Source organism: Nycticebus coucang, chromosome 9, assembly GCF_027406575.1.
Source record: "Nycticebus coucang isolate mNycCou1 chromosome 9, mNycCou1.pri, whole genome shotgun sequence".
In the NCBI taxonomy this organism is placed as follows: Eukaryota; Metazoa; Chordata; class Mammalia; order Primates; family Lorisidae; genus Nycticebus; species Nycticebus coucang.
This window is the reverse complement of record NC_069788.1, coordinates 35,892,727-35,918,369: the sequence shown is the minus strand read 5'-3', so window position 1 is coordinate 35,918,369 and position 25,643 is coordinate 35,892,727. Positions and strand designations below refer to the sequence as shown.

General features: G+C 45.4%; 1 protein-coding gene across 4 annotated transcripts; it reads right to left on the bottom strand.

Moving 5' to 3' along the window:
• Positions 1-564: 564 nt before the first annotated feature.
• Positions 565-24,907, bottom strand: MRPS18A (mitochondrial ribosomal protein S18A). 4 transcript variants are annotated; one of them, XM_053601559.1, is made up of 6 exons: positions 22,553-24,900; positions 9,236-9,267; positions 6,745-6,852; positions 4,241-4,364; positions 3,950-4,019; positions 565-1,018 (listed from the first exon to the last, which is right to left on the bottom strand). In XM_053601559.1, exons 1-6 carry the CDS (start codon positions 22,662-22,664, stop codon positions 874-876), a joined length of 591 nt encoding a protein of 196 aa, XP_053457534.1. In that variant the 5' UTR covers positions 22,665-24,900; the 3' UTR covers positions 565-873. The 4 variants fall into 4 exon arrangements, 3 of the variants coding, with proteins under 3 accessions (XP_053457534.1, XP_053457536.1, XP_053457535.1); XR_008382372.1 differs by having other exon boundaries at positions 886-1,018; positions 4,222-4,364; positions 22,553-24,907; XM_053601561.1 differs by lacking the exon at positions 6,745-6,852.
• Between the last annotated feature and the right edge of the window lie 736 nt (positions 24,908-25,643).

Genomic DNA, 25,643 nt, shown 5'->3' with positions numbered 1-25,643 from the left:
TTGCTGTGAGCTGTGATACCACAGCACTCTACCAAGGGTGACAGCTTGAGACTCTGTCTTAAAAAAAAAAAAAAAAATTTAGCTGGGTGTGGTGATGTACACCTGTAGTCTCAGCTACTCAGGAGGTTGAGGCAAGAGGATTGCTTGAGCCCAGGAGATCTCCAGGGCTCAAGTGATCTCTCTGTGCTATGATGATGCCACTGTATTCTAGCCCAGGTTATAAGGTAAGACCTTTAAAAAAAAAAAGAAAAAGAAAGGAAGATCCTAGATAATGATGGGTGGAATTGGCTGGGGGAGAAAGGCCCTTTAAGGAAGGCAGATTCTTCAGTTCACATGAGAGCTGCACATGGGCCAAGGAGCCCAACCTCCTTGCAGCAACCCCAGACTAGGAAGTTTCCAACTGTCAATAAAGAAGATGGAAACTTTTCTGGCCCATGAATTCCCTCCAGGTGCAATCATGTGGCCCACCACAAGAGATGAGAACCACAGTGCTCAGCAAACAGCCAGAAATGTGCCCAGGCCCCCCAACTTCCCAAGCACTGAGTACACAGTAGGTAAGCCCATGAACCATGTTTATTACATTCCTTTGGGCAAAAAAGCCTATCCCTGAGCAGAGCTTAGCTAAAACCCACAACAGCTGCCAAGGGACACCCAACTGCCCTTGCCTATCCTCCCAGCAGTGTTCCTGGGCAGGACAACGGTACTGAAGTTAGTCCCTCCGTCCCTTGTCCATTTGCATTGGAGGGCCCAAGCCATCTTGGTGGGATAGAGCAGGAGTGCGGTTGTGGCTAAAGGTTCATGAGTGGGCCTCCTATTTCACAGACGAGGTGTGGGAGGAGCTCCAGCCAGGTTTTCTGGAAGCCCTGCTCTCAGTCAATGATACCACTTCAAAGGCATTCTTGAGTAGCAGATGTTGTCCTTTAGTAGGGGTGACCCCACAGCCATGTGCACCTTGTTCCAGCAGTGACCTTTTTTGTAGATGGGCTTGACGGAACGGGGAGACCAGCGAGTCAGGTACCTGTGAAGGGAGGACAATTCCTGTGAGGATTGGGGTCCTGTCCTAGAACTGGGAAAATGGAGCATGGCGTCTTTGGGTCAAGCAAACCCTTTCACCAGTTTTCCTTTTTCAAAGGGCAGGGATTTTCCTGGGAGTAGCTGCTGAGTGTCCTGTAAACAGATGGGCTGGGCTTTCACTGCTGCAAGCGTGTGTGGCCAGGGTCAGGCAGCTCAGGGCCATGAGCTCCCTTGATCTTTATGAGTTGTCAATGTTTGTGTGTGTTTGCTGGGGAGCAGATCATTCCTCTCTGACCTCAGCCATGGGGAGAGGATAGGTGATGTAAGGACCTACAGGAACCCTTCACTCTTCTTCACTTGACTCACTCAGCCACCCCAGCTTTCAGGGAGCTTCCTAGGTTATCATAACTGGGTGAGGGACTCCTGCTCTTCACCCAATCCATGAAGGGAGCCAACTGGTGAGGGCCCGTGGGTGCACCCTAGCCTAGGAAGGTTCCTGTTAGTTGGAAGGGGGTGGAAAAAGATGGCTGCCACCCATGGTTCTTTGGCCTCTTTTGGGGATGGCCAGGGCTCTGATAGTTCCCAGGAGAGTGGCTCATGCCAGATAGGACTGGGGTTTACTCTGTCCAGAAAAGAACTCGGATACTATCCATAAAGGCCCATCCTTTGTCCTGAAAGCTCAGCCATGAAAAAGGCCAGGAATCTTCCCCTGCCTGTACTTAGGTCAGGGCTCAGTCCGGCTGTCTGTGGAGACCCTCAAATAAGAAGCTTTTTAATTAAAAAAAATAAATAAATAAAAAATAATTAGTAAGCTTGGCCAAAAACTTTTAAAGTGAAAAAAATGATTACTGATTTATGCATTTTAACTGAGCTCTGCTGGACCATGCTCTTCTGCTGTTAGCCCTGTGCAGAGGGTGTCTGCATGAGGTTCTGGCCCACAGTCTGAGTGTGCACAGGGCAGAGAGGAGAGGGCCTTCCCCAAGTATCCAGCCAGAGTGATGAATGTAGAGGGGGTGGCGCTGGGAACTGCTTTTTCTATGGTTGGTGATGCTGGGAAAATGGAAGAATAAGGTAAAGGAAGGAAAACATCAAAGGCCCCTTTGCTGGATTCTCCCAGTCTTTTGGTGAAAAGTTGGGATACGGGACCAGGCTTCCCAAAGGGGGTGCTCAGTGGGATTCAAGGACTCCCAGGGATCCTGAGGCTGAGCAAGCTCTCTGGATCTACTGCTCCAAAGCCATTCCTTTCCCCATGCCTTCGAGAGATGTGAGGGAAGCTGGGCTTCAGCTAGCCTTGGGCCTAATGCCTATGCTACACGGAACAGCCAGCTGACAGTATGTGAGCTGGATGGCCTCTAGTCAGCTCTCTGGGAACACTCAAGTTCTCAGAAGAACCAAGGCTCTTCCTAAACCAGCCCCTTTCCTCCCTCTCCTGAATGGGTGTGTTGGGGGTGGTAGGCAACAGCAGAACAAAGCATGGTCCCAGCAGACCCTAGACCAATGCACGGCAGCTCAAGAACCCCTAGATAGAATTACAGAGTCCCTTGCAAGGAAATCCATTTCTTTCGAAGGCTGAACTCCTCCCTCCGGGGTGGCCTTTTGCAACCCAAGAGCTCCCACACATCATCAATCCTGTGTCACATTAAAGGACAACGGATGTATGGGAGGGAGCCTGGCCTAGCTTCAAAGGCCTGAGGGGCAAGATGGATTGTGTCCTTTTAGGCCTGCTGCTATTTCTTAAAAAGCCAGAGGGAGGTGGGCTCAAACCCTTAATGGTCCATAGTATATTCGGGAGACACAGAAAGGGATTAACATGTCCTGCTCCCCAGGGCTGCTGGCTGGTGGCCCAGCTAGCAATGTGGGAGGTGTAGGTAGAGATGGGCACAGGACCAGGGTGCTGGCAATGCACTGGTTAAAGTCCAGCTCTGACCCAGCCTCTAGGGACAGGGGAGGCAAGGTACCAGGAAACAACCCTATACCTCCAGACCAGCAATTAGCCTCATACCCTCCATGCCTGAGCTCTGCTGGGGATCAACCTAGGTTTGCTGGGGGCTGAGGTGTCTTGCTTTACTTCAGTCATCTTTAGTACTCTACAGAGAGTAGTTCTATCTTCCTGACTCCAGTCTGAGAACCACCAGTGGCAGCTGGACAGGGGCAAGAGGTAGGGGAGAACGAGAACCTCACAGATCAATCTTACAGAACTGGCTCTCTTCTCAACAAGGGGATAATATAAACCTAGGAGTATGTGAGTGTGGTTATGTCAGGGTTGGAGAAGGAAGAGGAACTTGCAATAGGATAGTTGCTTGGGTGTTAGGTGAGAATCTGCTCTTACATTAGAGGCGGGCAGACTGATTAATTCCAGGGTCTGGGGGCTCCTCTCTTCCTCTATAAAACCATGTGCCCTCCCAGGCTGCAGCTGTATTGATTGTTAACTATACAACTCTAGGGAGCACTGTTTGTGACCTAGGCTATGTGGATTCTGCCCTGAAGTTGTGCAGTGCCTGACTTGCACAGCTGTACACAGTGGCCCTACCCAGTTTTAAGACCTCATTCTGCCCTCTAATAACCCCAGTGCTAGAGAAAGCTAGGATACTGAAAGTTTGCAGAAGTGCTCTGATATTCCCATATCAACGCAGTGTGATGTCATAAATAGGGGATTAGCACATTCTAATGCCCAATCAGCAGACTTTCCTACCTTTCTTGCCCCTGTGCTAAGGACCCTATAGGCGAGGGAAGAGGAAAGATGCTGAGGCCAGCAAGGAAGGACTACAGCGCGGGTGGGGCGCTTTAGCTGGAAGGGGATAGAATGGACAGCACAGGCACACTCTAGCTTTCCTGGGCTGTGAGATAAGGGCCAACAAATGATTTCCCCAGCATAATCCAGTGAGAGCCGAGGGCCCACAAAACGCTTAAGTTATTCACACCCAGGTTTGCTTACCGGTTGAGTTGGGGTTTGCTCTTTGGAACAAATCCTTCGGGAAGCCGAGGCCTATGATTTGGGAGCAGACCTGAGTGGAGGGAAGAAGAAAGGTCTCTGCAGCTTTCTCACAGCTCTGAGTGGGCCAGAGGGAAAGCCAAAGGGAGTGTGTATGGTGGGGGTTTCAGCACTGGGGGATGAGTATAATTAACACTCTGAATATCCACTTCTCTTCTAGGAGGGGCTGGAACTTGGGGTAGCTGGGTGGGGAGAGATGCCTGCAAGCCTCTTACATCCTGAGAGGCCTTCTACCTGCGCGGTGGGCCATCTTCACACACTCCTCAATTTTTCGATGCTCTTCCTGGCACAGGCCTGTGATCTTTCGGGGTAGCATGCCTCCGTGAGGCCGGATGAACTGACTAAGCAGCAAAACATCCTAGTGGAAACCCAAAACAGGAGATGTGGATCAGCTGGGCTTGCTTTTGATGTTGAGGAACCAGAGCTGCATGGTATACAGAGGAGGCTGCAGGATCCAGCACTCCAAGGGGTCGATGTCTCTTGGGAACCTACCTAACAACAAGTTCTCCACACTTCTCTGCTCCTTTCACCCTAACAAAGGTTAATCCCAACTTAGTGAGATTTTTTGTGTCCCATTACCAATCCAAGTGCTCTCAACAACTCCATAAGGTAAACTAGGTTAAGAGAATAGAAACTCTTAAAAAAAAAATGTTAACAATCTTTTATGCACCTATAGTATCTTTCTTGATGACAAAATGTCTGTTGAATGATTCTGTTGTTGTTGTTGAATGATTCTTTTCAGGTGCCGTAGGGGGAATGTTATATATTTCCACACAAGAGGGAAAACACGTACCATTTTAGCTCCCAAGCCTACAGGCCACGGGCCAGAGTATACGCAAACAGTCCCTTCATCTCCTGCCAGTCCCTCAAGTGCTAGGCAGGCATAAAGCCACCTGTGACCAGATGGGAAAGGATTTTTGTGCTTCCTTCAGACCATCACATGCCCACCAGGCTGCCTGGGACAGTCACAGAAACAAGGATAGAGCCAGAACAAGACCAAGGACTACCTCTCTCCCAACTCCAACTCTCATAGAATGGCTGCAGGGTGAAGGGACTGTTTGCAGGGGTTAAATGAAACTCACCACCCCCTTGCCCTCAGGGCCCTGGCACACCAGCCTTAGCAGTCCTGTTCCACAAACCAACTTGCTTCCCTGGCAGGCGCCTCGATGTATAACCGCAGATTTGTTTTAATCACTGGACAGTGCCTGAGGGACCCAGGCCTCCAATTCCCACCCCTGTTCTCTTCAAGTGATGAAAAGTACTTGGATTGGATTAATCTAGGGCTAATAAACTAGGTTTGAGCCCCAGCCCCCCACCCCAGGCTGCCAAGCAAGCTGACAGCTTGGTGCAACTCAGGCTAACGGTGCTCTCAGTGGAAAGGGGTAAAAGGAAAAACAACTTTAGCCTTTACCTCAGAGGGGATTAGATTTCTTCTGCTAGATAAACAGAGCCAAGTACATTTCCTGGAAAAGGCTGGTAAGAAAAGTACCCCACAGTGGCTAGGCAGGTACGGGGTTAATTTCCTATCAGCAGCTAAGATTCCAAGTATGCCCACAACCCCACTAACTTCCACATGGCAAAAAGCTCTGAACATTGCCCCTTTGCCTGCGCTTGCTTTTTATTGCTCTAGGTAGCCATCAGCAGTAGGGCCTCAGGGCACAGCAAAAGAGCACCCCCCCTCCACCACCACCATGTGGCCTAAAGCCAAGGCCTTCAGCCCAGGAGATTAGTTGGGTCATTCTGTTCAGATCCCATGGGCATGTGGCCTCTCCTGCTTTTATCACCTGACCAGGATCTCGGCCCTTAGTCATCCCATGCCACATAGGGGCACAGGAACAACCTGCAGGTCAAACTGGCCCAGAGCCTGAATCACCTGAAACCCCAAAATAGGGTGCTAATGTCACTATTGAGAGCTCTGAAGAACAAGTAAGGATTTCTCCAGGGTTGTGTGCATACCCCTGGGCCCTTCCCATCTTTAAAGAGCATGTACAGAGCACTAGTTAGGAACCTGGGCTCTGCCTTGGCTTTGTATCCTTGGAGTTTGTATCCCAGCTCTTATAATTACTAGCTGGAGGATCTGAGGCAAGTTCATTAACTTAAATTTCCTCATCTGTAAAATGAGGATGAAAAAAGTACCTGTTTCAGTGGGTCACTGTGTTTAAAACAGGTAAGCACTCGTAACAGTGCCTGACAGAAAGCATGCACTCAGTACACTGCTATTTTTCACCACCATCGTCTCTCCCTGGAAACAACTGCACTAGAAGGAATCTTTACAGCTCCAACATGGAAAGAGTAATATGTTCCCAGATAACAGTGAGAAACAAGACTGTTCAAATACACCCTCACTGTAAAAGGAAGAAAGGCAAACCCAGATGATGACTCCATGCCCGTGAAGAGTAAGTCCCTGTAGGCTGGGTTACAGGGTCATGGTGGTCTGAAGCACAACCAGACTATGAACTTAACTAGTGGCTGCACATTATAGTCATGGGAGAGCTTTTAAAAAAAATGCTTGGGCCCCACCCTCAGAGACTGATGATTTGGTTGGAGCCTGGGCATCATTTTTTAAAGCTCCCTAGGTTATCGTAACATGCAGCAGGGTTGAGAGTCACTGTATAAAATGCTGTTTCCAGTGACACCATGAGATGCAGCAGTGGCTGCAGGGGGAGCATGCTTCTCCAATTAACTAGGGAATTGGATCTCTGTGACATGCAGACCTGAGTGTCCCTACACAGACCCACCTCATAATTGTACTTGTGCTTCAGGTTCCAACGGCAGATGGGGCATTGGCCAGAGGGGTTAGGAGGATTTGGACTCTCCTTGGGAGTCTCTGTCATGCGGCCTTCAATCTAGGGAGGCAGAGAAAGCAAGCCAGTATAAGGGATAGGAAGCCACTTATCTTTGAGCAAAATCCCAAATGATGGAAATGCTGGTGAAAATTTATCTTAGAGGGTCTTGTGGGAATAGCTAACAGGTCTCTGTGAACTGCGGTGTTTATTCTGCAGTTGCTAATACTAGGCCTTAGGGTGGCCACGGGGATGTGTTTTGGTGACTGGCAGGGGTAATAGAAACCATATGAACTTAATACTGGTGACAAGAGGTAGGGAAGGGGTTGCTGTATCAACTGAATGCTACCTTTCCTTCAAGAAATGCCCCCCTTAAAAAAAAAAACAAAACAAAACCCGTAAACAAAAAAACTGTGCTTTCTTTTCCTCCCTTTGGGAAAAGTAAGACATGCACATGGTAAAAAGTTTCAAATGACACAGGGATAGAGTCCGGAGGAAGTCTCCCTCCCGTCCTACGTGTCCTTGAAGGAAACTGCAGTGTCTAACTGTATCTTACAGAACTAGGTCTATGTCAGTGGGCCTCAAGTGAGGTGATTTTGTTCCTCAGGGGACACTTAGCAATGTCTGGAGACATTTTTGACAGTCACAACTGGGAGAAAGGGTGCTACTAGCATCTAGGAGGGATGCTCTACCAGCTAACATTGCACAGGACAGTCTCACAACAAAGAATTATCCAGCCCCAAATTCCAATAATGCCAAGGCTGAGAAAATCTGGGCTGTGCCTATATAAGCAGGTATCTGTATATGCTTTTTTAATATAAAAAAAAAAATCAGATGGGAGGATACATTCCCCTGTCCTGCTCCCTGGTTTTATCATTGAGATGTTACCTTTCAAACCTTGCTGAGGCCACATGTGAAATGACCTCCTTCTTGCTGCTGTTTTCTGTGACACAGCCTTGGAATTGCCAGGCACAATAAATCAATGCAAGGGGGGAGTTTAGAAAGCCTTGCTGACTGAGGCCCTGGATTGTAAGCGAGGCTGGGACAGATTCTTAGAGACTCTGGGAGTGTAGCAACACTATCTCCTGGGGTAGAACTGGCCAAAGGGAAAGGGGGTTGGAAGTACTGCTTAGCTGTATGGGACACTGCTACCATCTTTCTGCCATAGCAACCACAACTACACCAGAAAAGGAGATGTGTGAGTTAGAGAAAATTCACAGGTACACAGCAGACTTTGCAGGAGTAGGGGTGGAGGGAATTACAGTGGGCTGGGAGGAGAGAGCTAACATTTATTGATTCATTATATGCCTGGCTCCAGGCTAAGAACTATTCACATATTTCACTTAACCCCCATAACCTAGTGAAGTAGATGTCCGATTTTGTTTCATAGAGAAGAAAGTAATAACCAAAGTCAGCCATGGCAGTGCCTCTCTAGGCATGGATGGGCTCTTCCCTCTCCTGAGGACTCTCATAGGTCACAGTGTCTTGTGTGCATTCAACAAATTAGCAGATTCATGCCCCACATGAGAAAAATGTTCTTTACACTCAAAAGAACAGATGTATTCTCCTTCAGCATGGAGGTTATAGTGTGAATACCTGTTTTAGCTTTGAATCAAGGAAAAAAGGTATCCCAAGGGGATGGAGGGAGGGCCCCTTAAAAAGACAGAACTGTTTTGAGGCTAAGTAGTAGAAAGGCTGAGAGGAAGACTCAATGCACTGGTTTTTGGGGACAAGACTGCCTTGAGGAGGACTGAGCTTGGCTGGTTGGCTGCCTAAAGGGTTAAATCCCTGGTTAACATGGAAGTTACAGAGGCTTCTGGGAATTCTTTGCAGTGGTTGAGGATTTCTTGGAGGCATGGAAGGCCATGTGAAAACAATGTTGTCTTTTAAGGATTATAGGATAATCTAGGCCCCATGACTCCCAAGGAAGGGAGGTGAGATGGGCTCAATGAGGGAAAAAGGAGAGGGTGGATAAAGAATCATTCCAGCTTTCTTACTGACAGACAAGCTAGGGCGCCAGCTAGTGCGGCCAGGACCCAGAGAATGTCATCTTTTAAATGTATCATTTAAGGAGGAGCTTAGTCATTCCAGGCAGAAAAGAAAAGCAGCCTCCTGGTCTTGGGTCAACTAACTCTGGCTCTCTAAGCCTGCAACGGTGCCTTAGTTTCCCCTTTGGGAAACTGACATCATCTGCCAAAGAGCATATCAGCGAAGGCCACTTTAATCAAATAACAGATGCCCCAGCCCAGGCATAGTAACTGCTCCTGATTAGCCACACCACAGCATACAGCTTGAAAAATTGTAGACTGTGGGATTTATGGTCATGGAGGGAGCTGATCCTGGAGCCAGGAGGATCCAGTTTGGGCCTCCCTCCCTTCCTGAGAGGAGCAGTCAGGCAGCTCCAAGTGTTAAAGAGGTTATAAGTGGCCAACTTGATGATACTTACTATAGTTGTCTTCCCTTCTTGGATCACCACCACTACAGAGATAAAGGGGAAAAATGAGGTCAGCCATTTAATAAGGAACAGAGAGTTTCAAATAATAGCTCAAATTTTACACAGGCAGAAAAAAGGAGCCTTCAGTCTCCACTCTCCCACAGCCCTCACCTGGAGTGGAAAGTGTGCAGGGTTCAACCCCAGGGGCCAAGGCATTATGCCCTTATGCCCTTGAGGCTGAGATAATATCCTCACTCTGAGATTAAGGATATCCGTACTGTTTTTGCCTAAATCAAGCTTCATCTAGGTTCTATCCAAGAAATTGGCAAGATCCTGCCCTACTGTGGGTAGCAATAAGAGGTGGTGAGGCAGCAGCATTTAAAAGACCTTCAAAAGTATCCCTGTTTGTGTCCTATGACAAAGAGCATCAGACATCATATATGAGACACAGTCTTCCGTTGTCCTGAGTAAATTAGTGCCATGGCATCATAACTCACAGCAATCTCAAACTCCCGGGTTCAAGTGATCCTCTTGCCTCAGCTGCCTGAGTATCTGGGACTACAGGCACTTGCCACCATTCCTGGATAGTTTTATTTTTTTATTTTTTAGTAGAGATGGGGTCTGGCTCTTGCTCAGGATGGTCTCAAACTTCGGAATTCAAGTTATCCACAGGCCTTAGCCTCCTGGAGTGCCAGGATTACAAGCATGAGCTACTGCACCCGGCCCTAAAATAGTTTTTGACTTTGAAGAGTTTGTGATAAGCTACAGCCCTATTTTAGTGGCCCCATGGTGGATAAGCAACAGGACAAGTTTACCTCTAAACCATATTGTGAAAGTCTTGAGTTAAATCTGTATGAAGGACTTGGAATAACAGCAGGTTTTATCATGTGATGTACTAATAAAATAGCCCAAATCAGGTAGTATGGCTCACATCTATAATTCTAGTGCTTCCCAAGGCCAGAAGTTGAGTAACAGCCTGGACAACGTAACAAGACCCTGTCTCTGCAAAAAATAGAAAAATTAGCTGGGTGGAGTGGCACATGCCTATAGTCCCAACTACTTGGGAGGCTGAGGCAAGAGGATCTATTAAGCTCAGAAGTTTGAGTTTGTAGGGAGGTATGATGACATCATTACACTCCAGGCTTGGCAAAAGAGACTCTGTCTTGAAAAAAAAAAAAAAAGTCCAGGCTCGGCGCCTGTAGCTCAAGTGGCTAAGGTGCCAGCCACACACACCAGAGCTGGCGGGTTCAAATCCAGCCTGGGCCTGCCAAACAATGACAACTGCAACCAAAAAATAGCTGGGCCTTGTGGCGAGCGCCTGTAGTCCCAGCTACTTGGGAGGCTGAGGTAAGAGAATCGCTTAAGCCCAGGAGTTGGAGGTTGCTGTGAGCTGTGATGCCACAGCACTCTACCCAGGGTGACAGCTTGAGGCTGTCTCAAAAAAAAAAAAAAAAATCCATACATTACTGCAAGAAATCTGTATGAAGATAGCTGTGTAGTTAAATCCTCTCCTCTCTTATCCACTCCTCTCCCTGTAGGGTTGTTTTATTATCTATTTTGGAGGTGGGTGACAAGGTGCGAATAAGAAGCCTGCAGACACTGGGTCCAGGCAGAATTTCAGTGAGAGAACTGCCATTCCAAATTGAAAGGGACTCTCTCTGCTCTTTGCATATTTAGGACTTGGGCAGTTAGAAGAGAACTTGGGGGCCAAATAATCAGTCTCACACAGAGGCTATACACATAATCATGTCCTACTTAACCAGGACACAGAATGACAACAATCCAAGGAAAAGCTAATATCCCACATTTGGCAAACACAGTAGAAGCTTTCTATGTTGACTGCCCAAGGGACTACAACAAACTGGCCAATATACAGAGGTGGTCAACATAAGGAACTAGGCCTACTGTGCTGATAGGTACATGTGGTGCATGTCTGGTCTATGACCATTAGGTTAATCTGGGGAGGTGGTCAACTATGGAGGTTCTACTGTATAATCAAATAGTTCTTGGAGATTCTCCCATGTTCTCTCAGTTTCTTTAGAAGCCACAGCTGTCAGCATAGGAACTGGTACATGGCAAATGCTCAATAAATACTATTATTTTTAGGGAGCAAAATACTTGTCACAGTCCTCTTCTAAAATCTGGGTTCAAATAGCTAGGCTACAGACTGTTTCCCAAAATACTAGAAAACATATTGTAAAAGCAGGTTGGCTATCAAAATTTAGTTTTACTCAGCTCTGGCTGGCCAAGGCAAGTACTACAGATCAGAAAGAGCCTAAGGTTGAGAATCTAGTGAAAGCCACAGACTTCTCCCTAGGAAAATCTCCACAGCATATTCACAATTAGATATGGATTTGGAAGGCTCACAGCCCCCTGCAGCTATATACCTAAACAGTAATACTAGTTATTGCTTAGTGGTGGCAGTAGGTGTTTCTAGTTTCTTCTTTTTGTCTATCCATATTTTCTGAAGTTTCTAGAATAAACATGTGCTGCTTTTGCAATAGAAAGTAAACAATAAAGAGAAGAGAATGTCTAAGGGAAAAAGACAATTCTAACCCAACCAGAGGCCCACTGCAGCTGTGACAGATATCTAATTGGACCCAGACTGCCTGGAATCGTTCCCCATTTGTTTTCTGGGCAGGCCATTCATAAAGACTCATTACTCTAAGACAACCAACCTGAGAGCCCCTCAAAGTCCAACTCCAGACAAACAAAGGAATAACACTGGCTATAAAAAACCTGGAGGCTTTCTCCAAAGAACACTGTAGCCACCAATCACTTCAGAAACAAACTAGGTTTCTCCATGTAAAAGAAATGCACCATCCTGCACATGAATCTACTTGTACAGAATAGAGATCAACCTAGTAACTGAATGCAGGTGAGACTCAACCTGGCCCTCAGTCTGGAAGCTAGTACAGCTATAGAGAGAAAGTCACTATGTGTCACAATGTGTCAATCTGCAGACACAACCTACAAATGGAGGATGGGAGGAGTTGGGGGGGAGATAGGAGGAGGGAATACAGCCCAGTAGGGGTTCCAGACACCCCAGAAACCGCAAATTTGGCAAAAACCAAGTTGGAAGATGGCCTGAGGGCAACCCAATCAGAACTGGTGTGTCTGTGGGGGTCAGTTTCTGAGAGTTTGTAGGAAACAAAAGGAGAGACATTCTGGAACCACTGGAATCAGCAGTCAGAACAATGCCCTAAAACACAAAGTAGATAAACATGTGCTTCCCTTCTCCTTGGAGGCACTTGGGTCCTAACCATGAGCTAAACAAGCCTAACAAAACACATCACTCCCGGCAAAGAACCAAACCCTGAAGTCATCCCACTGGCCCCTGGAAAAGAGATCAAAGCCCGTGACAAGCTTCACTGTGCACCATCTCTCCACACAGCAACTCTTGAACCAGTGAATCATCTTACTAGTGGGTAAAACAATAGGCAGATGCTTATCTAAGAGACAATTTGTCAAATCTGAAGAAAAGAGAAGGGAATTCACAACCGACTGAGAATGATCAGGGTGGTGTCTTAGTGCTGGGGGAGAAGGCCTGGCTGGAGCCTGCAGAGGCCCTTAGTAGATTTTAAGCCTCTGGAAAGAGGAGATAGGAATCAGAATAGTATTGATTTTCAGTACGCATACACAAACATGGCAAAACCAAACAAAACCTGAGATCTATTTTGTCCCTGGCCATCTCTCTATTCAAGAGAAGAGGGGGTGGGCTAAGAAAAGCAAGACTAATCACAAGCTAAACTACTCATAAAAAAAAAAAAAAAAAGCTGGGCTAAGCTTTAGGCACTAATAGAAAACTTGTTTAGAAAGAGATACCCTTGTGCTCTGAGATATGGCAGAATCAAGTCAACTAAGGAAAGAGATGAAGCAGTTCTCTAAACAAGAACTAACGGCCAAAATCTTTCACAATTGGCACTTCTCATACACATGAAATAATCTGTCCCAAATGAGGCAACACATTTGCTGAGCATTCGTGGATTACATAGCCTTGCCCTACTTATCCTGGAGTTACAGTAGAACAGGAAGGCATAGTCTTTGCCCTAGAGGAGTAAAGAGAACTAAACCAAGCATGGGAACTTCACTATAATAAAGTTCATGCCTTGTAAAGAGGTCCTTTGAGTACTTCCGTAAATACTCATCTAGGATGGAGTCCAAGATAACTGAATTATAATAGTCTGGAGCAAACAGGATTGTGGCGAGGCTGCAGTGAACGCGAAAGACTTTAATGGCCACATAAACACAGACATGCAGCCATATAAAGATCCAACCGCCCAATAAAGGAGGAAGTTAGGAAAGAAGAATGATGAGGAGTGTAGGGCATTGCTGCAGGAAGGGCCCAGAGACCAAGGTCCCTCTTGGAAAGAATCTGTGGAAACAAAGTCCCAAGCAGAGTGGGAAGGGATGGAGTAACTGATAGCTAGAAGGAGGCCCGAACAGTCTTACATGTGTATAGTCAGAGGAGCGCCATGTTTGGGATGTGTCCCTGCCTCAGGCACCACTTCCTTCAGTTCATCCTTAATTCTACCATTTAAGTTTTCTGATTCCCTCATTGCCTTCCCCCTTCTTTTCCCTTGGACCCCTGAGGGAATATTCCTCTGCTGTATGGTTCTGAATGAAGAGTCTTACTGATTCACAAAAATCTCTTTCCATTAGCAGGTTACTCTGGACTCTATTCCTTGAATTGTTTGAAATTCTCAACCCACTCTTCTTTCAAAGCTTTTAGGTATAGGACTGTTCATTCTGCCAAACACGCCCTTGTGTAAATGCAAGGCCCTCCAGAAAGCCCCTTTAGCTGACTGAATGACAAGCAGCAAATTCCCTTTGGCCTTTACTCATTTCAATATACTCTGTCAAAGTGTCAGACAGATCATGACTGTTAATTCATATAATCATATGTGTTTATTTTTTCTTGTTTTAAATAAATTTCCTTCACAATAAATTGTGAGAAGCTGTCCTGTGTATTATAAGATGTTTAAACAGCATTCCTGGCCTCTACCCATCAGATGCCAGTAGTGTCAGTTCTGATAACCAAAAATGTCTCTAGAGTCAATTATTCTCAACCAGTATGTCTGAAAGGATCTTAAATTTTTTTTTTGAGACAGAGTTTTACTTGGTCACAGTAAAACTCAGTACAGTGCCGTGGCGTTAGTTCACAGCAACCTCAAACTCTTGGGATCAAGCAATCCTCTTGCTTCAGCCTCCCACGTAGCTGGGATTACAGATGCCTGCTACAACACCCGGCTATTTCTTAGAGAAGGGGTCTCGCTCTGGCTCAGGCTGGTCTCAAACCAGTGAGCTCAGGCAATCCACCCGCCTTGGCCTCTCAAGTGCTGGGATCACAGATGTGAGCCACTGCACCCCATCATCCTGTGAAAAATTTTCAAGATTAATTGAACTGGCAGCACCCATACCTCAGTGGGTAGGTTGCCAGCCACATACATCCAGGCTGATGGGTTTGAACCTGGCCCGGGCCAGCTAAACAATGACAACTACAACAACAATAAAAATAGCCAGGAGTTGTGGCAGGCGCCTATAGGCCCAGCTACAAGGGAGGATGAGGCAAGTGAATCACTTGAGCCCAAGAGTTTGAGGTTGCTTGAACTATGATGCCATGGCATTCTTCTGAGGGTGACATAGTTAGTGCGACTCTGTCTCAAAACAAAACAAAACAAAAAAAAGACTAATTGAATCATTTGCAAAAAGTTCAAAGCACAGTAAATGTACATATCAAAATTAAAACCTCTTTAAATTGACTTGGTGCCCATAGCTCAGTGGTCAGGGTTCCAGCCACGTATACCAAGGCAGGCAGGTTAGAACCCAGCTGGAGCCTGCTAAACAACGACAACCGCAACAACAACAACAAAAAAAAATAGAGCTGGGCATTGTGGTGGGCAACTGTAGTCCCAGCTACTTGGGAGGTTGTGGCGGGTGGATTGCCTGAGCTCACTCCAATCTCTACTTGGAGATTCAAGAGAATCTCTTAAGGCCAAGAGTTTAAGGTTGCTGTGAACTGTGACACCACGCACTCTACAGAGGGTGACGTGAAACTGTCTCAAAAACAAACAAAAAAACTCTTTAAATTGATTATATATCATTGTTATAATAAACATTTTATTGTTATGATAAACACGGATTATTTCTAAGGTGGGTGGGTTGTAGCCTTAAAAAACAGACACGTCCAGGATGGTATGATTTGTCAAGGATTTAGCAATGAACACCAATATCATCTGAAGTGAATGAAGCCGTATGACTCAGAAATCTTTCCTTGTGCCTGAAGTAGTAAGGAAGTGTGGCTTGTACTAAATGTGTCATGTAGTTCTGTCTAGATTTGAAATAGTGAAGTAGTTGGACACAATTACCTTGGAAATCCTAGTTTTATTTTTATTTATTTTTTGCAGCTTTTGACCTTGTGCCGCCCACAAATCCTAGTTTTGAAAAATTTCCAAGTATGTTTAATTAATTAATACCTGTATTTATTTTTTAAAAGTTTGAGTTGTTTATTTATTTTTATTATTATTTTTTAATTTTTTTAGAGACAGAGTCTCACTTTGTTGCCCTCGGTAGTGTCATGCGTCACACAGCTCACAGCAACCTCCAGCTCCTGGACTTAAGCGATTCTCTTGCCTCAGCCTCCTGAGTAGCTGGGACTACAGGCGCCTGCCACAATGCCTGGCTTTTTTTTTTTTTTTTTAGTTGCAGTTTAGCCAGGGCTGGGTTTGAACTGCCACCCTTGGTATGTGGGGCTGGTGCCCTACTCACTGAGCCACAGGCACCGCCCTTTTATTTCCTTTTATTATACAGCATTCAATTAAAATGGAAAAGTTGGGGCTCAGTGCCCATAGCTCACTGGTTAGGGTGCCGGCCACATACACTGGGGCTGGTGGGTTTGAACCCACCTGGGGCCTGCAGAAAACAAGAATGACAACTACAACAAAAAAACAAATATAGCCGGTTGTTGTGGCAGGCACCTGTAGTCCCAACTACTTGGGAGGCTGAGTCAAAAGAATAGCTTAAGCCCAAGCGTTTGAGGTTGCTGTGAGCTGTGATGCGAGAGCACTCTACTGGTGGCAACAAGTGAGACCCTGTCTCAAAAAAATAAAAATAAGGGCAGGCGTGTTGGCTCATGCCTGTAATTCTAGCACTCTGGGAGGCCAAGGCGGGTAGACTGTCTGAGCTCACAGATTTGAGACCAGCCTGAGCAAGAGTGAGGCCCGGTTTCCATGGGTGCCTGTAGTCCCAGCTACTTGGGAGGCAGAGGCAAGAGAATTGCTTAAGCCCAAGCATTTGAGGTTGCTGTGAGTTGTGATGCTAGAGAACTCTACAGGTGGCAATAAGTGAAACTCTGTCTCAAAAAAAAGTAAAAATAAGGCCAGGTGTGGTGGCTCACACCTATAATCCTAACACTCTGGGAAGACGAGGATGGATTATCTGAGCTCAGAGGTTTAAGACTAGCCAGAGCCACAACAAAACTTCATCTCTAAAAATAGGCGCCTGTAGTCCCAGTTACTTGGGAGGCTGAGGTGAGAGAATCACTTAAGCCAGTGGTTCTCAACCTTCTTAATGCCGCAGTGTATTTTCATTGTTACAAAGGGGTTGCGACCCACAGGTTGAGAACTGCTGGAAGCTCAGGAGTTTGAGGTTGCTGTGAGCTATGACTCCTTGGCACTCAACCCCAGGGCAACTGAGTGAGATTGTCTCAGAAAAAAAAAAAAATTCGTTTTCAGGTAATACAATTTCTCAGCATGTTAAGGATTCATTTGAAAATATAGAATTTCAAGTAATTCTCACCTCAAAGAAGTAAATATGTTTGCAATTCAGTTGGATGAATCTACTGATATCAGTGGTAAACCCCAACTTTTAGCATTCAGTAGATTTGTCTATAAAGAAGAAATCATACAACAGTTTTTATCTTGTTTTTTTTTTTTTTTGGTAGAGACAGAGTCTCACTTTATGGCCCTTGGTAGAGTGCCGTGGCCTCACACAGCTCACAGCAACCTCCAACTCATGGGCTTAAGCGATTCTCTTGCCTCAGGCCTCCCAAGTAGCTGGGACTACAGGTGCCTGCCACAACGCCCGGCTATTTTTTTTTGGTTGCAGTTTGGCCGGGGCCGGGTTTGAACCCGCCACCCTCGGCATATGGGACCGGCGCCTTACCGACTGAGCCACAGGCGCCTCCCAGTTTTTATCTTGTTGATCACTCCGAACAACAAAGGGCCAAAATATTTTCAATTTGATAAATAATTACTTTAATTCTAACAACTTGTTTTGGGATTCCTACAAATTTGTATCGATGGAGCCCGTCTATGTCCGGGGGTATAAAAAGATTTGCACATGCACAAAAAAAGAATCCTCAAATTATTTTTACCCACTGTTTTCCACACAGAGACGTGCTAGCATCATAATTATTAGTGCCTGAATTACAAAAGGTCCTAGATGACATGATTAAAATTATTATGTACAAAGCAGGACACTGCAATCAAGATTTCTGCAGAACTGGCTCAGCGCCCATAGCACAGTGGTTACGGCGCCAGCCACATAACACCAAGGCTGGCAGGTTCAAATCTACCCCGGTCCAGCTAAGCAACAATGACAACTACAACAAAAAAAAATAGCTGGGCATTGTTGCAGGCACCTGTAATCCCAGCTACTTGAGAGGCTGAGGCAAGAGAATCGGTTATGCCCAAGAGTTTGAGGTTGCTGTGAGCTGTGAAGCCACAACACTCTACTGAGGGTAATAGTGAGACTGTCCTCTAAAAAAAAAAAAAAAAAAAAGATTTTTGCAGAATTATGTTCCTCAATGGATGCTTCTCATATTCAGCTCTTATTGCATATGGAAGTGAGATGGTTATCTTGAGGAAGAGTTCTATCAATATTTTATGAATTAAGTATCAATCTTTTAAAAGGTGCAACATTCTTTTATTTATTTATTGAGACAGAGTCTCAGTTTGTCATCCTTGGCAGATTGCCGTGGCATCATAGCTCACAGCAACCTCCAACTCTTGGGCTCAAGTGATTCTCTTGTCTCAGCCTCCCGAGTAGCTGGGACTACAGGTGCCCACCACAATGTCTGGCTATTTTTAGAGATAGGGTCTCGCTCTTGCTCAGGCTGGTCTTAAATTCCTAATTCAGGTGATCTACCCGCCTCGGCATCCCAGAGTGCTGGAATTACAGGTGTGAGCCACCGCACCCTGCCCTGAATACTCTTTAATAAGAGTATGCAGGGAAATCATGAAAACAGTCTCACATTTACAGAAAAAATTAATGCTTTCAGAGAAAAATTATTGCTCTGAAAGGAAAGGATTAAACAAAAAAATGCAGTAGAAATGTGGGAACTAGTGAAAAGGTGTAAACTGGATAAAAATCTTACTGAACAAATTTCACAAACTTTAGTTTTATTGTACACAAATTTTGAAAAAATTTTCCTGCACCTTCACTTGACATAAGGTCTCTGGATTGGGTGAGAAATCCCTTTGTATTAGGTACATGTATGTCAGCAAATTTAAATATTACAGAAGAGGAAGAGTTAACAGAAATAAAAAATGACAGAGGATTGCAATGAAAATATTCAACGACAGATATTACCTTTTGGTTATCTCTCAAGGGTGAATTTCCAAATATTATAAAAAAAGCAATAGAAATAATTCTTCCATTCTCTACATCTCATTTGTGTGAAGCAAGTTTTTCTGCAATGAATAATATTAAAAATAAAAATCAATCACAGCTAGAATCCTTGGAAGAAGATTTAAGAGTATGCCTATCTAAAATTCGACCTTGCAAAGAAGATTTTTTTTTTTTTTTGCAGTTTCTGGCCAGGGCTGGGCTTGAACCCGCCACCTCCGGCATATGGGGTCAGCACCCTACCCCTCTGAGCCACAGGTGCGACCCGCAAAGAAGATATTTTTTAAAAAGTCAAGCTCAGATATCTCATTAAATGTTAAATTGTAATAAATGGAAAAATAACTAAGCTTTTAAAAGAATTGTTATTTTTTTATTACAAATTATAATTTTAAAAAATTTTTTAGTCATGATGGACTCTGATTGTATTAATAAATGAAGAAAATTAAGGCCAAGTGCAGTGGCTCATGCCTGTAATCCTAGCATTCTGGGAGGCCCTGGTGGGCATGGTACTCTACCGAGAAGATGACAAAGTGAGACTGTCTCAAGAAAAAATTTAAAAAGTTACATTCTTTTTCTTTTACTTGTTTTTTTCCCCACTAATATAAGTGTGCCACAGAAGTTTAACTATATAGGTTCAAGTGTGCTGTGTGATTTAAAAAGGTTGAAAAACACTGTTCTGGACATTACCAAATATTTCCTAGGGGACCAAACTGCTCTCAGTTGAAAATCTCTGCTTTAGCCTGAAAGACTTCATAGGCAGGAACACTAGGACTCAGTCTTCATGAATTCTAAATGTTTTGTTTTTTTTTGAGACAAGAGTCTCACTATGTTCCCTTCAGTAGAGTGCCATGGCATCACAGCTCACAGTAACCTCAAGCTCTTGGGCTTAAGGCATTCTCTTGCCTCAGCCTCCCATGTAGCTGGGACTATAGGTGCCCACAATGCCCGGCTATTTTTTTGTTGAATTTGTCATTGTTGTTTAGCAGGCCCAGGCTGGGTTCCAACCTGCCAAACCCCGGTGTATGTGGCTGGTGCCCTAGCCACTGAGCTATGGTGCCATGAACTCTAAAATTACAGTATTCTTTGATACTTTTGAAAAGTAGGACGAGTATTTTCAGCAAGAGACCCAGCTTCTTCCCCACAAATTTAAATTTTACATGTATTATCTGGGTGTCAAATATATCAACCGGGACCAGTCACAATTAACTATATGTACAATACACCTTACAATGTACAGAATAGCAAAAGCTTTCATTTAAAAGCTTTGGAGAGGAGTCTCAGGAAGAACACAATATAGTAGTGGCTTCATGCAAAATTACATCAATTTAATCTAACATTTAGCTTTTAAGACAGAAGAGTTACCAACCTAAGTCTTTATGGGGAAGAGGTCTTCAGAGACCCACTTGATTATACAGTTCATCATTTCACGAATTCTCTAACTAAAAACATTCAGTTAGAGAATTATGAAAACATAAGTTGAATCTCAGATATTCTTATTGTTAAAAAACAAACAAAAACCCATCAGCCCAATCAAGAGTGAAATCCTATCTCTACTAAAACTAGAAAAATTAGGCTGGGTGTAGTGGCTCATATCTGTAGTCCTCGCACTCTGGGAGGCTGAGGCCAGTGGATTGCTTGAGCTCAGGAGTTTGACACCAGCCTGAGCAGGAGACCCTGCCTTTACTAAAAATAGAAAAATTAGCTGAGCGTTGTGGCAGCCTCCTGTAGTCCTGGAAAAATGCTCTGAACATATACCTATTTTGCAGCATGGGAATATATGAAACACCTTATCCAAGTCCTCCTACCATCATGATCTCTTTGGTGTCTATTAATGAATTTTAGTCTATTGAATGTTAAGCAGGCAGTATCCAGACGTTTTTCTTCTAGCAAATGTTCCATCTTCTCTTCATAGCTAAATTAAAAAAATAGACCTTGGGGGCGTCTGTGGCTCAGTGAGTAGGGCGCCGGCCCCATATGCCGAGGGTGGCAGGTTCAAACCCAGCCCCAGCCAAACTGCAACAAAAAAATAGCCGATCGTTGTGGCGGGCGCCTGTAGTCCCAGCTGCTCTGGAGGCTGAGGCAAGAGAATCGCCTAAGTCCAAGAGTTAGAGGTTGCTGTGAGCCGCGTGACGCCAGTACAGTGAGACTCTGTCTCTACAAAAAAAAAAAAAAAAATAGACCTCTTCTAAAACAAATCCTATGGCCCTTTCACTGAACTCTTCTTTTTGGACTTTTCTGCTCCCTCTGACCATGCCCACTCTTCCACTGGATACTTCTCAGCTTTAACGGACAAGCTGTATGGCCAGAATCTTAATAAATCTCATCACTTCTTTTGCACATCACTCATCTTTCTTGTTTCCAGCAGTACATAAAGGAAGGCTATGTCCTAGAAGACCGTTTCACTCTCCACCAAATTCCATTCTTTTATAAAAAGGTTAAGGACACATCCTTTTTTTTTTTTTTTTTTTTTGTGGTTTTTGGCCGGGGCTAGGTTTGAACCTGCCACCTCCAGCATATGGGACCGGCGCTCTACTCCTTGAGCCACAGCGCTGCCCAGGACACATCCTTTTTATGAAAATTTCCAACTGTGTTTGCTGTTTCCAGTAACAGAATCTTCCTGTAAATTTCTCATGTAAATGCTAAGTTACCTTTATTGGAGTGCATACTTATTATAATCTATGCTCAGGAAAAGAGCTGTGTTTTCTCTTTTTCCAGAATTCCTTCAAAGATTGAAGCATAGCACTTGGCCATCAATAAGATCTCAGTTGATACTATAATCCGGCTGCTTTCCAGATTTAAGATTAGGCCGGGCAGGGGTGGCGCCTGTGGCTCAAAGGGGTAGGGCGACGGCCCCATATGCCGGAGGTAGCGAGTTCAAACCCAGCCCCAGCCAAAAACTGCAAAAAAGATTAGGCTGGGCGCAGTGGCTCACGCCTGTAATCCCAGCACTTGGGAGGCCATGGCGGGTGGATTGCCTGAGCTCACAGGTTCAAGACCAGCCTGAGCCAGAGAGAGCCCTCGTCTCTACAAACAGCCGGGCATTGGGGCGGGCACCTGTAGTCCCAGCTATTTGGGAGGCTGAGGCGAGAGAATCGCTTAAGCCCAGGAGTTTGAGGTTGCTGTGAGCTATGACAACACAGCACTCTACCAAGGGCGACAAAGTGAGACTCTGTGCCCCCCCAAAAAAAAAGATTAACGAGAAGTAGGACCACCATCCAACCTTTGCCTTTCGGTTTTAGCTATTCAGTGGTCTTTCCGCCTTGGCCTTGCCCTCTCGGAGAGTCTAGCTGCATGGGAAGAAAGAGTCGCAGTCAGATCACAACATTTTCAGGAGCAAAATTAGAAAAAGAATATGAGGCCAGATATCCTAGAAAAAGAATATGAGGCCCAGGGATTCTTTAACGAAGCAGGCGATTCGATGAACGTGGACAGGAAAATTAACACACAAACTCTTACCGAAAACTTTTCTGAACCCTAATCCTGCTAAATAAGCATGCCGTTCTCTTGGTTCTTCCCCGCTTCGTGAGGTCACTCACAGAGGGTAGGAGATCACGATAAAAGAACCCAGGGTCTGGACAGGATATTTTAGCACCTCTGACGTCTTAGAATCGCACGAAAGGAGGGAGGGGCGCACTAGGGCTGGAGGAAGCGATCTCCGCCGCTCATCTCAATTTTGGGAGGTCTCCGGGACCTGGGACTCACCTTCCCTGAACCCACGAGCTGGTACTCGAGTCCACGTGGTTGCGCCTGGACGCGCCAGGAACCCTCGGAAAAGCCACCCACAGCCGGAGGCCACAGCTTTGAGGGCCGCCATCTTGAAAGCCAACCCCGCCCTCCGTGCGTTTCCGCTTCCGGAACGGCTCACGCAGCCGCAGTGGTGGGGCGTGAGACTGCGGCAAGAGTCCGGCTCGCTGGGTTACTCTTGTTCTAGTTCCTTCACCTGTCTACTCTGGGCAAAGACGCGTGGTCTCTATGTTAATGCTACGTTTCGTTCGAAGGATCTAAGAGAGGTCTTCCAGCACCTACTTTGCCAGTTCCCGCAGTCTCCAAGATGACATTTGTTTCCTGGGAGGCTTCCTTGGTAAAATCGCACTATCTTTAAATCTTTTCTCTGCAAGTCAACTGTGGCTTTTCAACTTCTGTCACTGGGAGAGGTTGAAATGATTAGGAGCGCCGGCTCTGGAGTATTAGGTATCAGGCAGGCCTCGATAGAACTAACATCTCCTTCTTTTCCTCCCCAACTATCACACGGATCTTTGATTTGTGTATACTTAAACTTCTCTCTAGCTGCAGGGTGCAAGATATTTCTTTCCGGGGCTCTTTAGCTACCTGGTTAACTTCCGCTTGTCTCGCAGAGCTCACCTCAAAATTTATATCCACGGTGAAGTCTTTCTTGACCAACCTGTTACTGCTTGTCAGCACCTGATACCGCTCCATCTTACTACTTGTCACAGTTGCAGTTTTACCTTTCTTTTTTTTTTTTTAGACAATCTCACTATGTCACCCTCGGTAGATTGCAGTAGTGTCACAGCTCACAGCAACCTGAAACTCTTGGGGTTAAGTGATTCTCTTGCCTCAGTCTCCCAAGTAGCTGGCACTGGACTACAGGCGCCCGCCACAATGCCCCGCTGTTTTTTTATTGTTGTTGTTGTCATTGTTGTTTGGCAGGTCTGGGCTGGGTTCAAACCTGCCAGCCTCCGTGTATGTGGCTGGAGCCTTAACTGCTGAGCTATGGGCGCTGAGCCTCTTTTCTATTTTTCTTTTCCTTTTTTCCTTTGAGACAGAATCTTAGTCTGTCACCCTGGGTAGAGGGCTATGGCATCATACCTCACAGCAACCTCAAACTCTTGGGCTTGAGCTATCCTCTTGCTTCAGCCTCCCAAGTAGCTGGGACTACCTCTCAAGTAGGTGCCCTGCACCACCAAGCCTGGCTAAATTTTACAGTTGGTTGCATAATATGTCTTCCCCACCATACTGTAAGCTCCATTAAAGAAGGGGCATTGTTTTCTGTTGACTGTCTTATCTCTAGCAATTTTCATAGTGCCTGATACATAATAAGAGTGTGATAAGCCAAGTGCTGTGGCTTACACCTGTAATCCTAGCATTCTGTGTGGGTGGATTGTTGAGCTCTGGAGTTCAAGACCAGCCTGAGCAAAAGTGAGGCTCTATCTATACTAAAAATAGAAAAACTAACTGGGCATTGTGGCAGTCACCTGTAGTCTCAGCTACTGGGGAGAGCAAGGCAAGAGGATGGCTTGAGCCTAGGAGTTTGAGGCTGCTGTGAGCTATGATGCCACGCCACTGTAGCCTGGGTCAACAGAGTGAGACTCTGTCTCAAAAAAAAAAAAAAAAAAAAAATTGTGGGCTCAGCGCCCGTGGCTCAAGTGGCTAAGGCGCCAGCCACATACATCTGAGCTGGCAGGTTTGAATCCAGCCTGGCTGCCAAACAACAATGATGGCTGCAACCAAAAAATAGCGGGACATTGGCGTGGGTGCTTGTAGTCCCAGCTACTTGGGAGGCAGAGACGGGAGAATCACTTGAGCCTGGGAGTTGGAGGTTGCTATGAGCTGGGATGCCACAGCACTCTACCCAGGGCAACAGCTTGAGGCTCTGTCTCAAAAAAAAAAAAAAAAATTGTGATATATATTTGTTGAACCCTATTTTATAGGGTTGTTGTAAAGATTAGATGCGATAAAACATAAGTGCTCAATAAACATAAGATAGTTAATAAGGAAGTTATGGAGATGGCTTTTCACAAGTTGGGTGTGCTTGCCTTGTAAAGAATCATATAGCACCTAAAAGAAATTATAGCTGCCCAGTTTTTCCACTTTTAGATTTGCAGGATGTATAGACTGTTCCCCTGGAACTGCATAAGACAGGGAAATCGTTTACAGCTCAATTCTTCACTTGGTGAGGATATTCTTTCCCCCAGCCTCTGAGTAGCTGGGACTATCTATCTATAGGTATGCCACTGCACATGACTAATTTTTCTTTTCTTTTCTTTTCTTGAGACAGAGTCTCACCCTGTTGTCCTGTTGTATCAGTGTATAGCTTGATATTATACAACCAATTGTAAAATTTAGCCAGGTGTTGTGGTGCAGGGCACCTACTTGAGAGGTAGTCCGAGCTACTTGGGAGGCTGAAGCAAGAGGATAGCTCAAACCCAAGAGTTTGCGGTTGCTGTGAACTATGACACAACAGCACTCTACCAGGCCTTCCTAATAAACTTATAGGGGGATTTTCTAATTATCCTATTCTGATTCATTGATGGAAAAACCATGCTTATTAAATGGCACAGTGTGTTCTCTAATGAGGGGCAGAGAACGAGCTCCTTGTCCAGTTGGGACTGCTACTTGGTGGGCTAGGAGAACGAGGGCAGCTACAGCATGGGGAGTATGAGCAGCATCCCTAAAGACAGGGAGAGTAGGAGAAAAATGGCATGGAGGTACCTTGAAATATGGCATTCGGCATAGACAGACCTGGTGGAAGGGAAACTTGAAAGGTCAGTCAAGATGGGAAAGACTGACATATGGATTAGAGTGGAGCAAAGGCTTTTAGCGGGGTGTATGTAGTTCTAGGTGTCCCAGCCAGGATCTGGAAAGCTTTGACTCTCCTTATGGCTTCTACTTTTCTTCAATATAGATAACCTTGAGCTACATCCTGTGTTTGTACCACTTCCCCTGTTTCTTTACCACGGCCAACTTCTGGGGATCCAGTAGAGACCAGGGCAGTAATATAGCCTCACACAAATCTTGTTTTGGACATGGTGAGCTAAAGCATTTGAGTGCCACC